The sequence below is a fragment of the Fulmarus glacialis genome, unplaced genomic scaffold, assembly GCF_000690835.1.
Source record: "Fulmarus glacialis isolate BGI_N327 unplaced genomic scaffold, ASM69083v1 scaffold23237, whole genome shotgun sequence".
Classification (NCBI taxonomy): domain Eukaryota; kingdom Metazoa; phylum Chordata; class Aves; order Procellariiformes; family Procellariidae; genus Fulmarus; species Fulmarus glacialis.
Genome location: NW_009221578.1, coordinates 1 through 19,068, shown reverse-complemented (window position 1 = coordinate 19,068; position 19,068 = coordinate 1). Strand labels below are relative to the sequence as shown.

At 38.7% G+C, this 19,068-nt stretch overlaps 1 protein-coding gene across 1 annotated transcript in view; it reads right to left on the bottom strand.

The window, feature by feature from the left end:
• LOC104079220 (chromosome unknown open reading frame, human C2orf43) overlaps positions 1-10,445 on the bottom strand; it is a gene marked incomplete at its 3' end in the record, with an annotated part of 38,479 nt that extends 28,034 nt beyond the window's left edge. Inside the window, exon 1 of the mRNA XM_009581176.1 lies at positions 10,292-10,445. Within this exon, the coding sequence (XP_009579471.1) occupies positions 10,292-10,445 (154 nt within the window). The remainder of the gene's footprint in view (positions 1-10,291) is intronic.
• Positions 10,446-19,068: the final 8,623 nt, after the last annotated feature.

The following is a 19,068-nucleotide window of genomic DNA, read 5'->3' as shown; positions in this document are numbered from 1 at the left end:
AGGAGATATTTTTTATTATTTTCAGACATAACTATGTCAAAATATTTAATATCAAGGCAAATCTGTATCAGCTCAGGGACTTCTGGCAGGAGCCGCCGGAAAGGAAATGGTACATTATACACTGGTGCTGTAGCTTTAAACGTTTTAATTGCATTATTTATACATGATGCACATGGAAACACTGAATTTCCTTCATAGGTAGGTCCTTCAGTAGGTAATTTCTTCTTCCTTTCTGCCTCAGACATCATATGAAGAGAAACAGATCCTTTTTTAAATGGTCAAATCAAGCAAAATACCCTAGAACACAACTTTTCCATAACTCTGGCCAACCCAAGCCTCTGCGTGCTGCAAGAGAGGGATCGCTTCCTCTCCTGATTACGCTGCACACAGCCAGGCAGGAAGGATCCATGTTGAAAATGATGCCTCATTAGCAGGGAGAGGACACGGAGAGAAGACTGCGGATTGAGAAATTTCAGTAAGTCACATCTGCCACCCAGATTTAGTGGAGGGAAATACTGTAAAGCACAGTTGGATGTTCAACCATCCTGTCATTACTCTGCCTCCTCAAACTTAACAAGCTCAAATGTGCCAAGCCCCCATCAGAGGTACTTCTGGAGCACTGGGAAATTCAACAAAAGTGGCATATTTCAAGCCTAGATCTGACACACAGGCTCCTCTTCGCATGAGGAAGTTTTTATTTTTAATGAAAGATTTTTTTTTTCTTTTCTAAAGACAATGGAAGCTGGTGGGCTGACCCAGTAAACAAAGCACAACTGTCAGCATATTTTAAAATATTAGTCACAAACAAGTGGTCCATAAACAGTAAAAATAATGGAGAGCAGTGTCCTAAGAATTGAATTTTCTGATTTATAATATGCGATAGAATACACTTACACCTTTCCTTCAGGGGGTACTCTATCAGCATGCATGTCTTCTAGCCAAACTCTTTATTTTTTGGTATCATTTCGAGACCCCTATCTCTCAGAAAAAATTGGGCAAAATTGACCAAAAGTCAAAGTTTTATGGAGGTTAAAAGTAGAAATCAAATAGGTACAGACAAATTAGTGATATCCCCCAAGAATAATATTCTCAGGAAGTCAAACTATTTAGCTCAGTGAAACAAAAGGGAGAGCCCTCAAAGAACCTTGGTCTGAGTCGAGACAGCACATCCCATTGCCAAGTCCTCATGCACTTGACTGAGAGATTTCATTATTCCCATTTTATAAATGAGAAATAAACAGACCAAATAATCTATGCATGAAAAGTAAAGCATTACTAACCACTAAGAACTCCACCAGTTAACAGTACCTTATTTGCATTGTCATCTGAGAAAATATGAAAATAAGACTGATCTCATAATTAAGCCATGAATATTCGCGCTAGAGATAAAGAAGTGACTAGAAAAGTGGGAAAAAGTAGCTTTGGAAGTATCAGGAAGATAGGGTTGGGATTTTTTTTGTGTGTGTGTGCTTTTGGTCCTGTTCAACTGCAAATTTAAAAAACATGGTCATGTATAATACGTATCCCATGCAAGCATGTGAATCAAAAGTGTTCTGCTGTATTTATGTCTCACTGAAATAGAAAGCTGTGCTCTTACTACCTTATCCACTGATAAGACCACCTGTCACCACAGGGAAAGGGGAAAACGTTATCTTGTTCTGTCTAGACCCTTTTACCTGGATTGCTACACTACACAAACTTTGAACTCTACAGTATAGTCTGTTCTCACTGATTACTTTTGCATCACATCCAGTTACTGGAAAGTAAGAAAGCTCCTCTCCCACTGTCAAATTTTTTATTCAGGCAAAAAAAAAAAAAATTCAAAGCAATGTAAAATACAAATTCTCCACATCAAAATCTGGTAACTCAGGGTCAAATGCAAAGAGTAGGCAGCTTCATCTGGAATTGCAGTGTAAACAAAAGCAGAATCCACAAAGGAGAGGCATTCTCAGCGAATCACTACCACCTGGTGTGACTGGTGGGGTCCCAACTCATTCCAGAGAAGTCTCAAGACTAAGTGTGTGAACCCACATATATGTGCTGCGGACTGACACCATAATTTAACAACAGAAAGTTCTGCAGCAAGTCCAGCTGAAGGAACTCCCACCTTCTGCCCTGACTGTCATTCCCACCCCCCTACCACGGCTCACCAGCCCCTGAATTACACTGGCACAACTCAGTGGGGCCATGCTGTGAACCCACACAGGGAACTGTTCCAGCTTTAAAAAGACCCCAGAAATAAATGTATGTATTTATTTAATTCACAGCATGATGTCTCAAACTATTGTTCTGGCATAACCGAGGGGTGGAGTGGCACAGTGTGGTGGAACAGGAATACCTTATGCCAGTATTGTTGACAAACATTTTGGATTGTGAAATAACGGCCTTAACAAGTTTTTTAAGTGCTCCAAGCACTAAGATCTTAGATTTCCAGTGCCTAGTGGGTCTTAATGTACACTCTACAAACAGCTTCTAACTTCCACACTACTTTAGACTCAGCAACGCCTGCTTTATACCTTACTTGATGGTTCTAAAAGCTACCTGAAGGCAAGAGCTCTATGAACAGCCCAGTCCTGCCACCCAGTCTCCTTACAAGCTGCCCAAATCCAAACAGAGGTTCAATTACTTAAGTCTCACCTGCTGATAAAGCAGGGAATGGTAGAGACTTCCCAGGAAGACTCCGATTACATTATGTTGATCATGTAAGCTCATAACACAGACAGGTGGGATACAGGGAAAGATGCTCTTGAAAAATTTTAGGAACACCAGCTAGCTTTCCCAGAGCCAGGCTGAAGAGCAGCCCAGCAGGCAAGCAATACATTCAAAGCATCAAGTAGTTGCTTCAAGTCCTATACTTTAGTTGTGCAGGAGAGGCCATGATACAAGAGCATAGCTTTTCTCTTCCTCTCTCCATGAAAGGGCTGCAGATTCACTGCTATTCTCTCCTGGCTAACTTGCAGTCAGGCATGATGTTCTACAGTGAATACTCTGCTCAAGTATAACAATCTAGAGGACTGAATTTAATTTCAAGCACTGCAAATACCAGAGAACAGATGAACACCACTGCTAAGCTAATACGTAAAAGAAGAAACTTTCTTAAATAAATAAATAGAGTGAGTATCTGTGTACACACAGAGAAGGGATCCTGCTCAACTGTTTGGATATAAACATCTACCTCTGGACAGAATTTTAGATGCAAAGTTGAGACTTTTTTATTTGTGACTCAAGTGTGCTGGCTGGACTAGATGCCATTCTGAGCTGCATAATCCCCCACATGCCTTGTCAGGGGAGCCAAGACTCCAACCAAACAAGGTTCTTAAATTGATTCTCTGGACCAGGTGTGTTAAATAGCATCACCTTCATTTTTGAGCACCTGAATTTCCCTTCTTCTCTGCTCCGTTGCTTCAGCTGAGGATGGAGAATAGAAGCACTGCTCTACTTGGGGAGGTATGGTCAAAATAAGCACAGGTAATAGAACCCATGCAACTTCTTGTATCTTACACTAGTAGAGGTAAGTGAAGATAAATACATAAAGAGCAGTGTTAATATGATGGAAAATATACATCCACACAGGAAACAGCTTTTCAGCCTCAGGTCATCAAAACCATGTGATACAGGATTAAGCAAAATAAAGTGCAAGTTAGTGTGTCAACAGGAGTCCTATGTAGCTTATTTCAACATTACACTCTATGACTTCAATCTAACAATTCTCATTGCATCTAAAAGAATTACTTAATTCAAACCACCAAAATCCAAAGTTAAATGAATGATTCCTTTAACAAAGACCTGAAGTACTTAAATGTGATTAGTTATTTTCCTTTATGTCCTTTGGGTATTTACTGCTGTACAATCAAATGATGATATATGTTCTGGTGCAAGAATTTCACACAATCAGTAAAAGCGGAGCTGCCCATGGAGTTGGTCAATGATTTAAACATTCCAGAAAAGGAAGTATTTGTTGTCTCACTCTAGGCAGCTATGCTTTTATTGTTAAATTATTTACTCAGTGTTAGCTGATTGTAACTGGATGCTAGCTTAGAGACTTGGGTGATAGATCATGTAAATTTTGCAAATGTGAACGAAGGGGATTTGTTTGGTGGTTTGGTACACAATTTGTGAGGATGACTGGGCATCTGTTAAAAAGCAACCCGGTGGAAAGGCTGGGAACAAAAGCCCCAGCACTCTAATCCTTATATTCTCTGCTCTAATTGGACTTCCTTTATTTCACTCCTCCTCACGCAAGTAAAAGGCATTTTTATGATCCTCAACAACCAACACAACTAATCACTGTCACATGAATGGTCTTATAAAACTACTAATTTTTTTGTGATATGCATACAGTAGAGAAACAGTCAGTGCTTACCTATGCATTCAGATACCCTGAAGCCTGCTAGTACCTGGTATAGCTGGCTATTACAGCAATAAGCTTTCCAAAAAACACTATATTTTTTTCTAATCTTTAAAACAGCTCCCTCTTCTGGCATACTCTTTCCATACTATGTTTAAGTACCATACTTCATTCCTTACCAATTTTTAATTCTATTTGGTTCATAACACTCAACAAACCCAATTTCAGCATTAAGGCATTGTGAATGCACGGAAAGGGTACCTTAAATTACAGCTCTTGAAAGAGTTAAAGGCTAACTCTAATCAAGTATTTATCTAAGATTATCCATACACTTATCTTCATTACCTTTTGAGAGTACCCAAAAATCAATCCAGATTAGAATCCACACCTGGACAAGAAGCCTGGACATGCAGTCCCTGGGTCACACTTGCAGGATCATTGAAGTTGGAAGGGATCACCTGAGATCTCCTAGCTCACCCCCTGCTCATGCAGGGTCAGCTAGAGCTGGTTACCCAGGTCTGCACCCAGCCAAGTTTTGATTATCTCCACAGCTGGAGACTTCACAACATCTCAGGGCAACCTAACCTCCTAGTAGGCAGAAATGCTCATGGCAGTGCCTATCCCTAGCTACTGATTACACAAAGTACCTAGGAATTTATGCTCCTTACTTTAGCATCTTAATTAGGTGTTTAGTATTAGGCTGGATGAAATTGGGCCTTAGAGTCCCTTCCTGGACTAGGTGACATGGACCCAGCCTGACCCTGGGAAGAAAAAAAAAAAAAAAAAAACAAAAAAACCAAACAAACACACAAACACCACCACCAAAAAAAAAAGCCAACAAAACAAACCACAGGGGAGCTCTCATAACCAGGCTGGTAGTGACAAAACTGCAAAGGTGAAAGAGGAGGTGAGGCTGGACAGACATTTTTTCCTGCTGCTGATGCTCTGGCACTATTCAGTCAAAAAAAACCAAACCACAAAATCAGAAAGAGGAAAAAAGCAGCTTTTACTGCCTAATGCATTCAGATAGAACAGGTTCTTGACTTTGTTCACGGAATTGTTGCTGGAGCTCATTCACTGACTGTGAGCACAAAGCATATGGAACAGAACATGACCCAAAACCCAGAAGTTCCCTTGCCCAAGAGGTAAAAACCTGGCTATCCATTGCCAGCAGCATTCCCCTTTCCTCCACTTGGATTTGAAAGGTAAATAGTGAACACTACTGTGCCCTGGGGGAGGACACACTGGCTGCTGACTTTAGTAGTGTCTGAGAGGATGGAAGTACCTTCCTTAGGTAACTCAGTGGTCTTTATGTGAAGCAAAATCTGATTTTGCTTCTTATAAACAGTTCTGATCTATCTTCTTTTTATAGATTTAGTCACACATTAAGTACCAAGATTCACATCCAGGATTCTGGATTACATTCTGGCCAAGGCTGCTGGAAGCTACATACTGCAACCTAACCTACTGATACTATGAGTATCTAATGCAGTTCTTGCAGATGAATGGTTATAACATACAGATTATGTACCAACAACATTTGATCACATAAATTTTATATAAATTAAAGCACATTGTAAAACCAAATTAAAGAGAATTGGAGTAAAATGCTTTACATGGTTTGCAGAATGAGGAAATAGATTCTTTTATTATTAAGCAAACCCCTTGGTCTCGGTGGTGACAGTAGACCTCTGAAGAACTATTCATTCCAGTGATTGCTGAGCAGAGGGAATGATTAGCAACTTAAAAAAACCCCTGTTTTACTGGGAACCAAAATACAAAGGAACTAAGCTTCAGGGCTATACAATTAGTTTTAGTGCAAAGTATTATTATATAGTGATTCTTAATATAACTTTTCTTATGCAAATGTTGAGGGTGATGATTGTTAAATATCAAAACAGCAGGTGAAGACAAAGCCAGATAATGTATTGAAAATTTTTCAGAGACCTTACATTACAATCAAAAATAGAACTGCAAAGACTTTAAAGCTAACTGGAAGTCTCACTTCAAGGGACAACACATTAAAGACTTGTCATAATTCAGGCAAATTGTTTGCACTATTTTCGCTGCCGAAAAATAGTTAAGTAGTTTGAAGTAAGTCTTGTTGTCTTGTTGAAGTAAGTACATGTAACTACCCCTAGGAAAAGATCAGAATTCAAGCCCCCACTTTCTGTTGTGCAGAAAACCATAAGCAACTTTGATTCAGAGGATTAGCTCAGGAGATTAAATCTGCATGAGTTGGTAAAACAATAAGATGATCCAATAACCCAGCAGCAATCCAACTGCAAGCAGGCAGATCAAGAAACTTGGCAAGCATAGGGAATACTCTGCATGCATGCCAAAGAACCAAATTCTGAAGTGATTTCTGTATATTAATGAACAAAACTTGTGTAGCATGCTTTACCACAAAAAATGTTATTTACATTATACATTATCAACCGTGAACTAAGCTTCCCGAGTACAAGATTGCAAATAACAAAATTACATCGTTTACAGGAATGGTAACAAAAATTATAAAGCCTGGAATGAAGGTATTGCAATGCACTCCCTGCAATGAAACACAAGAAAAACTTGATGAACAGCAAAACTTCATGAGCTAAACACCACGGTGGTTTTAAAGTTTGTACTGTATTTATTTACAAAGTTAAATGTTTCATAAATACACAGACACAAATAGACAGATACTCTCAAAACAGTAAAAAAATATTCCACTACACTCTGTGGATCCTGATTTCCAATGAACCCAAGCAATGTTAAATATTGCTGTAGTAGATTTTATACTTCACCGCTAATTTTACACTAAACAAACACTGCAAAAGGGAAAATAGACCTTTATGACACAAGAAGAAAAAAAGTAATTCCTGTCCTTTCCATAACGCCTACATTTCCAGAAAACCATGGACCTGATCCTTCAACTGTACACATTTAGTTTTACTCTCATGAGCAAATCCCACCAATTTTAATAGAAAAGAGTTCATATTAAGAAAGGCAAACAAGTACACACATATATTCTGGACTGAGGAAAAATTGGGCCTTTTACACAGTAATTACTTCAGTAAACACATTATTACTCCTATACAGAGGTTTTGCTTACACAAGGAAAACATGTTATGGAACAAAAAAGTGCACATTAAACATTTCAACTAATATAGTAAAACTTTATTCAAATAGTAAGTTTACACAGACTGCCATTAGCTTGTTGTAATGTCGTGGTTTAAATGAGACTGAACTCTGCTGCATGTTGTCTATTCAACTGCTTCAAGCACAGCGAGCTATCAGTCCTCAGGAGGCAGAATCCTGCCTCATTTAATGTCAATGGGAATTTTGCCATTGGTTTCAGAGCAGAAGAATGTTTTGGAGTCAGCTTCCTCCCCGCCCCCCCCTTTTTTTTAAAAAAAATAAGTCAGACCAGAGATAAATCCTCCCCATTATGAAGAAATTTGACTAAAAACCAAAAAGAAAATAAGTATACAGGATTTATTCTCAAATCTCTCAACAATTAGATTCCAGCAGAAGCTGAGAATTTTATCTTTCTCTCCTATGTGCACCCCCAACCCCATTTTGTTTGATTACATATAAACAAAATCATACGCATGAATTTCATTAAAATTGGAAAAGTATGTACCAGAGCAGTTTAATATGCAGAAGAATGTATCACGTGCAGTAGGACTAACCACGCTTGGTTCAGATCACTGAACACTTGGCTGTGCATGCTCTCCTTTTTGAGTGAGAGTTGCCCTTGTCTGGGTATTTCTTTAGCTTGTACCAGACTACCATTTTGCCCCTCTATTTCCTTCCATAAAAAATCTCAACTAGGGATACATGCCTTTCAAGTGTGAAAATTGCTGGACTCCAGAAGGGCTCTGCATTTCATAGTCGGGAAGTTACAAAAGCATGAGGGGAATGCTATCTAATCCTAACTGTTTAGGTACATGAATATGTTGCCAGATGACCCAAATGTCCGGATCTCTCCTAAGGCTGTATTTTTGTGTTGGCAGACAGAATTTCCCTTGAAGGCTAAAAATGAGGCATATACCAGGAGGAAAAAAACATTTGATTCATGAGAAGCAAAACTGCATTATGTTATGCCAGGTCCTAGTCAGCTCCCTGCCAGCCACAGCAAGGAGCCTCGGTAACTTGATTCACTACTGAATTTGGATATCTAAAATAAAGATAGCATTATTGCGGTTGCTGTGTTTTTTAATTGTTTTCTCAGTGAGAGAACTTCCAGTTTGTTACCAACATAATTCTGAAATAAGTGCAAAACTATAAATCAGCTGCTTGCAAAAGCTTGCAGACCATGACAGAAGCACTCTGAATATTTCACTGATGTCTATTTCTGGATACCTATCTAGTTAATGTAAGATGTTGTTATTAAGGAGTCTCCACAGGACTGTTCTGCAGGAAATAAGCTCCATGTAGCTCGGCCACTATATTTTATTGCATGAAAAGTTTCCTGTGATGAATATAGAGCCCGTAAAGTCCGTGTGACTTGGTACATTTCGAGCAGAATAACTTACATGCCTTGCAGAGGTACCTTGCTTTGGATGCTAATGTTTGACTTTTGTGCTCTTCCCCTACAAATCTTACTGTTGATATAAGTTAGTTTTACACATATACCCTAGTTACAGGCTCTACCACCAACCCAAACACGAGGGTATTACAACCTGAAGACAGATGAAAGCTCCAGAACTTGGGGGAAAAAGAAATACTTAACTTAGCTGTTCATTTAAGCCTTCCAGAAATGCCTTAACTGGAAGAAAGCAGCAATTGAAAAGCATCAAATCAGGCTTGTACCTCTGGAAAACTGTTTGACGATTTGGATCCATACAGATAGTCTCTTACTAAAAAGTTACACTATGCAGTATCTGCTTAAAAAGTTGTTCCCAAGAAACAGCACGATGTAATCACAGGAGGCTTATTTCTTCTTTTCAGTTTAGGAAAGAATTTCAACTTCACTGTCACTGGGTTAAAAGTTACACTATTATTCAACTCCAGGAGGCAAGGGCATAAAATCATTTTGCCCAAAGAAACTAACATAAAATATTCCATGAGGCTTCCAAAACCTTGCAGAAAATCTGAAAAATGGAACCTGTGCTCTCTTTCACTACTAAGTAAGGACCAAGCCACACACTGGTGCATAAACAGCAACAGAGTATACTTTAACAGAAACAGTAAGCCAAAAATCTGGATAATCAGAAGAGTCGTTATTTGCACCACTAATTTTGGGGAGGTAACAATAGTATCCAAAACATTCAAATAAACTATAGGAAGCATGAGAAATCTGCAAACTCTAAGGTGGTGAGAGAGTCACAATATCTGTGCTTCAGCGGGCTCAAGTTCTACTTCTGCTAATGGCAGAATTCCTACAGTTCATTGGCAGACTTCACTGAATTTAGGACTTCTCCATTAATTTTAACATGCTAAATTAAAGTTTAAAGCTTTCATACTAAGATGACCAGATTTAAATATAACTCAGAACTATATGATGCTTATTGAGTTCAAGAGGCTTATCATAAAAATTCATGAACCCAATTTTAAAAAACTACTGTATCCAGAATTTTCCCTCAAATAATGTAACTTTCATCTTTCAGTTGGCACACAGCTGACATTGCAGTACCACTTTAATGTGCAAGAAATAAATGGAAAGAGAGCGGGGCGGGGGAGCGGGCAGAACAAACCAGCAATGCTGTCAGCAAACCACCACCACAGAGTAAATGAGTGAGAGATCCTAATTTCTCAGTTTTACCTTACGGCACCATTACAAATACAGATAGCAGTAGTAATGAAATATAACAAAGAAATTTCATCATTGCAATACTCTTGATTTTTTGGCCATATGCATGGGCTAAATTCTACCACTTATCTAGTGAGATTTTTTAAATTGAACATACCCTTTCCAATCACCGCATTTCTAGACTTACAACAAAAAAAGACCCTTACCAGGAATAATCATGAATAAGAGCCTGGGTAGATTTTTACTTTCATCTTTTGAGAGGTCTTTCCAGGGCCCACACTTTAAGACATGGGTTGCAGCTCCACAACAGTAGATAAATTCTTCATGTAATGGGACTGGCTCTTCTGACGCTGACCTCATGTTTGCTGTTAGACAGAATAAAATACTGTTATAACAGATCAGCAAATATTTAGATAGCTGGCTCTTTGCTATTATACCTTCCCATAGAATAATTGTAAAAAAACCCAAACCACCCTCCCCAAACAGCTGTCATCTCCAGTAAATAGAGGCCCAATTCAATATTTGATGTTTGAATGGGTTGTAGAAGTTGATACATGCTACTACTATAGGAGAGAAAGCATCTTTCAGTTTTTGTCTCAGAAATATATGGTGATGAATTGGACAATAAGATCTATTCTACCTTAAAGGCAAATAATTTTAAATTTCTTATTCACACTGTCCACTGAAAAGATTCACTTGAAACCTATCTGAAGGAAAACAAAAGAAAAAATACCAAACAAACAGAACTACTGCATGAATGTCTTCGCAAGTTCCGTGTGCCTCAACTATGGGAGCACAGCATCACTTAAAAACAACCACCAAAAAACCCCAACAAAAAGCAAACATAATAAAACCCAAAAGAAAATACCAGAGGCCAAAAGGAACATGCTAATTACTAGACTGCCTTCCAGCACTAGGTGGGCTCCTCATTTTAAGTGCAGCATAACTTACTTCTCTAGAAATTTTCAAAAGATTAAAGGAGGAGTCTTTGTCAGTTAAAGCTAATCAAGATTTGATCAATTCAGGCAAATATTTATGCTCACCTTTGTAACTTTTCTTAAATTATTTGGTTATCTGAATGCAGTGATGGGAAATAAAGCAGTATGCTGCCAAATAAACAAGGCATGTTCATCAGTTCATGTATTTATCATATATGAAATCATTATTAGGCTATCACTTTGGAACTGGCTGATTGACCAAACTCCCGTATCTTTCCTTCAGTGAAAAAGCTACTTCATCAAGTGACTACTTATGAATTAAAATGTCATCAAGATGAACTACGACACACACAAGCATCTGCCAAAATAACCATTTACCATTTGCAACTACAGGTGCAATTACCAAACGACAAGTCAGAAGCCTGCCCTTGGAGTATGATCACACATGTGCATCACTTGGAACAGAGACTAGTGCTTGGTAAGTCCACAAAGCTGTTTGTTTCAACTTCAAGGGCTATTTAAGCTCTAGAAAATATTTCCAATCTTATAAGAACCACATTTCAGGTTTCTGAAGCAACAGATCTGGCTTAAACAGAGTTGAAAAACTTGGTTAAATTATTACAGGAATGACTATGCATTCTTTATTCAATACATGACCATCTATAATGGAAAAGGCTGTCCAACTTAATTGTTTCCAATCTAATTAAATTGTAATTCAAGTCACACAGAAGGGGGAGAAAAAAGATTAAGTCTAACGACTAATCTAAAAGATTAGCCTTTAGTGTCTCTACCTAGTACACCCTGAAAGTTGACTGAAATATATTATGTTATATAGTAGGCAAAAAATCCCAAGATTATAGCCCAGCAATTCTCAAAAGGAACTCTCAAGGACTTCATATGCAGCCACTGGAGGAAAACTTTTCAGTAAGCCTCATCTTGAAATTAACAGACAAAAGTGCAACCACCTTTAATGTTATTTAAGGTGATGAATCTTTCCCGAGTTCAAAAGCCACTATTTTGTGTATAACTTATATAGCAGCAATCCAACAGCACATGGAATTAGGATAATTCAAACAAAATGAGAATATGATCAAATAAGATGCAACAAAAAAATAATATTACAATAAAACTGGATATTGTTGTATACCACCATGATCTTTAAAACATCAGAATCATCTAGTTAAGGATAACATTAGGCCTTTCTAATGTTTTTGCTCAGTTGAAAAGGATCATACATTTTTGAGTACAAGGATCCAAATTCTATTTGCCAATCCGTTCGTGAAGTCTTAGGCATGTAAACTGAAGCCTAAGATCTACAAAGTTTGCAGGACCATGAGGTGGGGGGGACATACCTTCACAAATAGTCACTGGAAAATTCTCAGTGCTACACAACTTGAAAGGAACAGATCCGAATGAAGATGTCACATGAAGTTAAAACAACAGGCAATGCAGAAGAGACAGATAATGCTTTATTTGAACTAACAAGAAGTACCTTCAAAAAATTCTAGTATAATGCAAACAGAAGAAGCTTCTGGACAGGAGGGAGAAGTGTTGTTTAATACTTTCAATTACAGCACAATTCTCTGGATGAAGTTTTTTTTCCCCACCTCCCTACTTCACCCCCCAAAAAAGTTCATTTAATGCCAAAGGAGACGTCTTTACTACTTCATTATTCGCCATGCTATCATCTTTAACTTACAGTGACTGGAACATAAGTAATCGAAGCGAATATTGTCAAACTATAATAAGGTATATTTTGCAATGCATTCTTCCTGCTTTTATGTCTTCATTATTCAAAGCTGAAAGAAGTCAAGAGCAGCTCTGACAGAGAAACCCAGTTACATCAACAACCAAAGTAAACATCTAGCTTGTCATCCCTTTTCTGAGGTGTTTACAATCCAAGAAGCAAAAGTTACAACTCCTTACCCAAGAAAGTAGGTTTTATACAAAGTTTCTGATCGTGAACCAATAAAAACAGTTGGAAAGTTTCATTTTGAATTGATTTCACTGAACAACTCCAAACAGAAATCCCACTGACAACTCTTCATTCACAAGTACCATTTGCAACATAAGGTCATAAATTAAGCAATGAAAAAAGGAAGCTCAGCAACACATTTTGGATTGGAGTGGTAGGCTTTTCAGGTTCACACAGACTCTTGCAGTAGCTTTGGTCCAGTTTTTAACTTACCTTAACTTCTAATTTCTAGTATGCACAATGTTGCAGTGTCTGAAAGCAAGACTGCACACTAGAGAAAAGGTTTTCTGAAAAACTGCCATCTGAGACAATTCCAGAAGGTTTCCTAGTACTAACTCTACGTTATATCTGAGGGATTTTTATTTATTTATTGTTGGGTTTTTAATTTGTAACCTTATGGCCTGTAGTAATAGAAATGGACTGAAGAGAAAATAGAGAAAAGACAGTGGATATACTCCTAGGATACTACTCAGGTCTGTTTCAAGATAAAATCAATAATACCCAAAAATATCTGTGGATCTCCTTCCCTCTTCATAAATGAAGCTTTGAAGAACAGTATTTCCATTATAGGCATCTCTCTTTGGCATGACTTGCCTGCATTGCCCCTAGAAATATCTTAAGATAGCCTATCAATTTCCAAATGCATTTAATGGGCAGAGGTCTCGAGAGATGAGACTCCTACCAGCTCAGTCAGCTGGCGGAGAGGGCACAGTTTGAGCCGCAGCTCTAAGAAAGCTAAGGAGAAGATAGAACCACAAACTTGACCGGTGGGAGTTTCATATGAGTCATCATGAAGGAAAGTAACAGAGCGAGAGAAAGAGATGCAACTATGTAGGAAATCAGGCCTTATTACATCCCATGCAGTATTTTCTTCCTTCTCTCCAACTGCTGCCCATAAACTCTGTAAATATATGTGGAAAAATATTACAAGAGAGGCAGCTTCTGTCAACAGCGCTTAATCTAGTAACAAAACTTCTGCTAGAATACATAAACATGAGCTTTGATTTAAAGGGTAGGACTTTAGCACTAGATTAACACACCCTTAACGTAGGTGTCTACCTGAAAGCAAACTCCTATTACAGGAAACAAAGATCTAGGCGACAGCAGATGGACTGATTAGTGAATAACCATGGGACCAGACACTAGGTTTCTACTTCAGGATGAGACAAGTCATCCCCTAGGTAGCAAAGCCTATAATGAGAACTTAGACATACACTTACAAACCAACACATATATTTAGCTGTCTTACTACTGATCTGGACTCCACCTACTGTCATTGTTTCAGATAAGAATATTTGGAAACCGAGTTATCCACAAGGAGCAGATTACTTTTGCCATATGACTAAGTCTCTTCATATTCATCTTTGGTTCAACTGACTCCAAAGTAAAATGCTGACAGTAAAACTAAGTTTCCTTTGCACACACTGAGCTTAATTATTTATGCATCTGTCCTGATATTAACTGCTCCATCCTACATTATTACTTGGACTTGACATTTTATTTGAATCTTTCAAATTTGGGAATAACAAAATTTGTGATCTGCATCCAAAAGAGTGTTTAATGAAACTCAAAAATGAGTTTTATGAAACTCAAAATAGTGTTTAATGTCACAAACTCAGTCTACCACCACATCATGTAACCAGAGTAAGTCGACTGAGAATTGGCCTACAAACTATCCAGTCACAAGACAGTACAAACAGGTTGGTGTACCTGATCTGAAGAATGATGCTAAGGCAAGAGATGCAATGGTAACCACATGGGCAAAGATAAGTTGCATAAAACAGTGGTGGAACCAAAGTAAAGGAGAAAGGACCACTGAAGCAGATTTGACATATTAGATTCCACAAAGCCATAAGAAATACATCCCAGGGTGCCCATGGCCAGGGTTGCTGTGAGGCCACTTTCTACCCGTTTTGATGTGTAACGATGACTGGGGGAAGTGCCTGAACACTGCAAAAAGGCAACCATCATGCACATGTTCAAGACGGAGCGTACAGGGAGCTATAGACCAGTCAGCCTCATCTCAGTTTTCAGAAAGCTATCAAAGAAAATCCCCCCCAAAGTAGTACTCAAGCACATGAAAGCAACTGGAAGCACACCCTGCATGGATTTGGCAAGGATGCATTGTGCTTGAATAACCTCATTGCCTTCTATGATGAGATGAATGGTTCAGTGGATGAGGGGAGAACACTAAAAGCTGTTTAGCTTAACTTGAGCAAGGCTTTCTACACTGTCTCCCATAGTATTCTTTTAGCTAAGATGGTGAGATATGAACTAAGTGGACTATAAGGTGCTTTTGGGGCAAAAAAGAATAAAAAGAAAAAAAACACAAACAAAAAAAACCAAACCACAACACAAAAAAACCCTTGTCCTTCAAGGATCAATATTGGGCCAATAACATTCAATGTCTTCATTAAACACCTGGACAATGGGACAGTACGCACTCTCAGCAGGTTTGTGCATTATACCAGGTTGAGAGGGGGAGAATGACACACCAACTGAAACACTGGAGGGCAGGGCTGCTATCCAAATGGACCCTGACGGGCTGGAAAAACGGGAACCACATGAAATCCAAGGGCAAATGGAAAGTCTTGCACCTAGAGTTCAGTAATCCAATGCAGCAACACAGGCTGGGGGCTCGAAGGCTAGAAATTGGCTTTGGAAAAAAAGACACTGATGGATAACAAGTTGAAAATGAGTCAGTAGTGTGCCCTTCCAACCATGAAGGCCAAGTGTATACAAGGCTGCATTAGCAGGAGTAGTCAGCAAGTTGAGGGACGTGATTATCTTCCTCTGCTTGGCATTGGAGAGCCTGCATCTGGAGTGCTGTGTCCAGTTTTGGACTCCTCAGTACAAGCAAGACATCGACATATTGGAGAGAGTCAATTAGATGATATGGATGCTGAAGCATGTGATGTATGTCCAAAGGACATGGACCAACAGTTAAAAGTTTCAATGAAGGAAATTCCAACAACAAAGAGGTTTCCCCACATGCAAAACAAGGATTATTAAATAATGGAAGAAGGTGCCCAGAGAGTCTGTGGAATCTCCAACCTCGGCATATTCAATGCTTGACAACACTTTCAGCAACCTGACCTACTTTGTCCTTTTGGAGAAAGGGGCTGGACTACAGCTTAGGGATGACCTACAGAAGTTTGATGTATGTAAATTCATAAGACTAGACTAGGTACACCTGAAAGTGCCAGAAGAATTGGTTGATGCAATTGCAAGGCTGCTGCTTATCAAAGAATCACAGTAAATCAGCAGAGCTCTTGATGCCTGGAGGGGTAGGGAGGGAAGCCAGGAAAAAAAAAAAAAACCCTAAAATCATAGCCATTTTCAATCATGAAAGGTAAGGAGGAGCACCCAAGGCACTATAGGCTGATCTGGCTCAGCTAAGTCTTTGGAAAAATCATGGGAGCATGTATTCTTCTAATCACATAAAGGAAAAGATGTTAATCCAGAATAGGATTTCCCAATGGCAAATCATGCTCAAGCAATGTGATTGCCTTCAATGATAAAATACCTGGCTACAAGAATGAAAGAAAAGATGTAGATGTAATGCACATTGCCTTATGAAGACTTTTAGCACCATCTCCTGCTGCATTCTCCTTTCCAGGCTAAGGAAACACAGGCTAAATAAACTGACTCGCATAGTTTGAAAACTAACTGAACAAGCTTAAAAGATAGTCAATTACTGGCTGTCAGCTGAATGTCAAGTCAAGTAATCTTGGGTCAATACTGGAGCCTATAATGCTCAAAATTTTCATCAGAAACCTGGATGATGAGACAGAAAATGCAAACAATGCTAAATCATCTGGGACAGTGGATACAGCCAGAGCAGAACTTCAATTCAGAGGGTTGTTTCCTTGAGAACTTTAAGGACTGGGCCAACAAATCCCTTATGATGCCCAGCAGTGGAAAGCACAAAGATCTGCACCTGGAGCAGAAAATCATGCTTCAGAAGCAGCCCAGAAGTAATTGGCTGATAGCAATCCTGCTACCCTGAAAAAGATATGTTTGTCTTGATGGATGCCAAACTGAAAGACGACAATGCGCTCTCAACACTGTAGGGCAAACTATATAACAGACTGAAATTCAAGAAGCATGGCCATCAGTTTAAGGGAAGTTACTCTATTCAACAGCAGTGATGACATGCCTGCAATACTGAGCGCAGTTTTGTTCACCCCACCAGGTCAAGTAGATGACTACCCAGAGGGTGAGCAGCCTAGAGCACATGATCTCTAAGGAAAAGCTTTACAAACTGTGCTTTTTTAGTCTGCCAAGAAGAGGATAAGCTGTAATCAAATAGCAACCCAGAGCTATTTGAGAGAGACCTGCAAAGATAGCATAGCCAAACTTTTCTTTGCAATGGCAGATGGTAAAACAAGAGGCAAAAGCCACAAGTTGTGTATTGACAGTTTAAGACATTACAAAAAAAATTCTTTGCTAGGAAGGCAGTGGAACCTCTTTTGTTGGAAATTTTTAAGACTCAGCTGGACAAAACAATAATTTTGGTCTGAACAAAAGGATGGACTAAATTTTCTCCGGTTTTCTATAAATCAACAGTTTACAATTCTTATGGCCCTAAAACACCAGAAAAAGATAATGGGTGAGGTGTAACAAGGGTCTTAGCCAATTTTTCTAGTACCTTAGTAAATGCAAAGGGCTTCACGAATACAGTAGATGACAGTAACTAAGGATATAGGTCAGAGAAAAGGACTCTAAACTAGATCAGCCCCCCCAAAACATAGGAAACTGAAGTAGATGTATTCCATGGATTAGCTGTACCAGCTCAAATAGAAAAGAAACACTGCCCTAATTGGTGAGCTTCTGTGATTGAATTCAATATCACAATGCAAAAGAATAACTGGAAAAACAGAAAGCGAGATTCCTTCAGCTGCCTGATATGCTAAGGCTCTAACAATTTCTGCAACATTATCCCCAGAAGAGAATCATCCAGACCTGACAATTTGCAGACTAGAACTAACATGCTCATAGCTAAGAACTAGAAGCAGAAGGGACAGACTGACCAACCTGGTAGAAAACCTATGAAGATGAACAAGAGGAAGAGGGGGAACACAGGATGCCTAGATTGCACCAAGGATTTCTTTGGACAAACTACAAACAGTGGATGCCAGATTTTCGACAGAAAAACAGCAAACGTAGGCCAAAGACTTTGCAAGCTGTTGTGACATCAGTCACAAATCTTAACCAGTTCTGTATAAGAAAAGCAGCAGCCAGTAGCACATAAAACTTAAACACTTCTTCATTGTACTTTACAGTACAATTCTCTGTCAAAGTCATATGATGGAAAGGACCTGCTAGTCCCTTTCACACTAGTTTTGAATTAGTAAATAAAAACTGTTAGGTGTTATTTGTAAAAATGAGCAAAACTAAAAAGTTAACACATCAAACAAAGCTATATAGTTATATGAAATAACCCAATAAAACCCAAACACCTATACCCAAGGGAGTTCAGAGCAGCAGGCTGTTTTTGTCTAAAACAAGTGAAGTAACTAGGCAGCCTTATTTTCAGGGATCATTCAATGACCTAGCAATTTGATGCCTTCAATTTGTTTTGTTTCTGTGTCATTCTCCCCATGCCCCTTCCTGAAGTGGTAAAACAGCTAGGAGAATTTCACTAATGACTGTGAAAAAGTATCTATGAAATATATGGAAATGGGGTACAGCTTACTCATGTTTAGAGCTGTAATGATAAAAAGCTAAACTGCAGAATGAAAACTAGAATGATTTTTCATTTCTGAACCTTGTACAGAGACACCATACAGGGGACTGTGCATAGACCTAAGTAGGAAGAAACCTAGTTTTAAGAACTGGACCTACAGTATCATCACAAAATTTGGATTTCATTACCACTAGTAACTCTGTAGCCATCACCAAGAAAGGGTGTACTGTCCTGGTGAAAGGGAAGCAGGGAAAATAACTTCAGGGTATCAATTTTGTACTGGACAAGTGGTCCCTTGTCAGTGCCAAACATTATAAAACCAGTTACTGAGACAGTTTTGCAGCAAAGCAGCGTAGGAATCATAGAATCATAGAATCATTA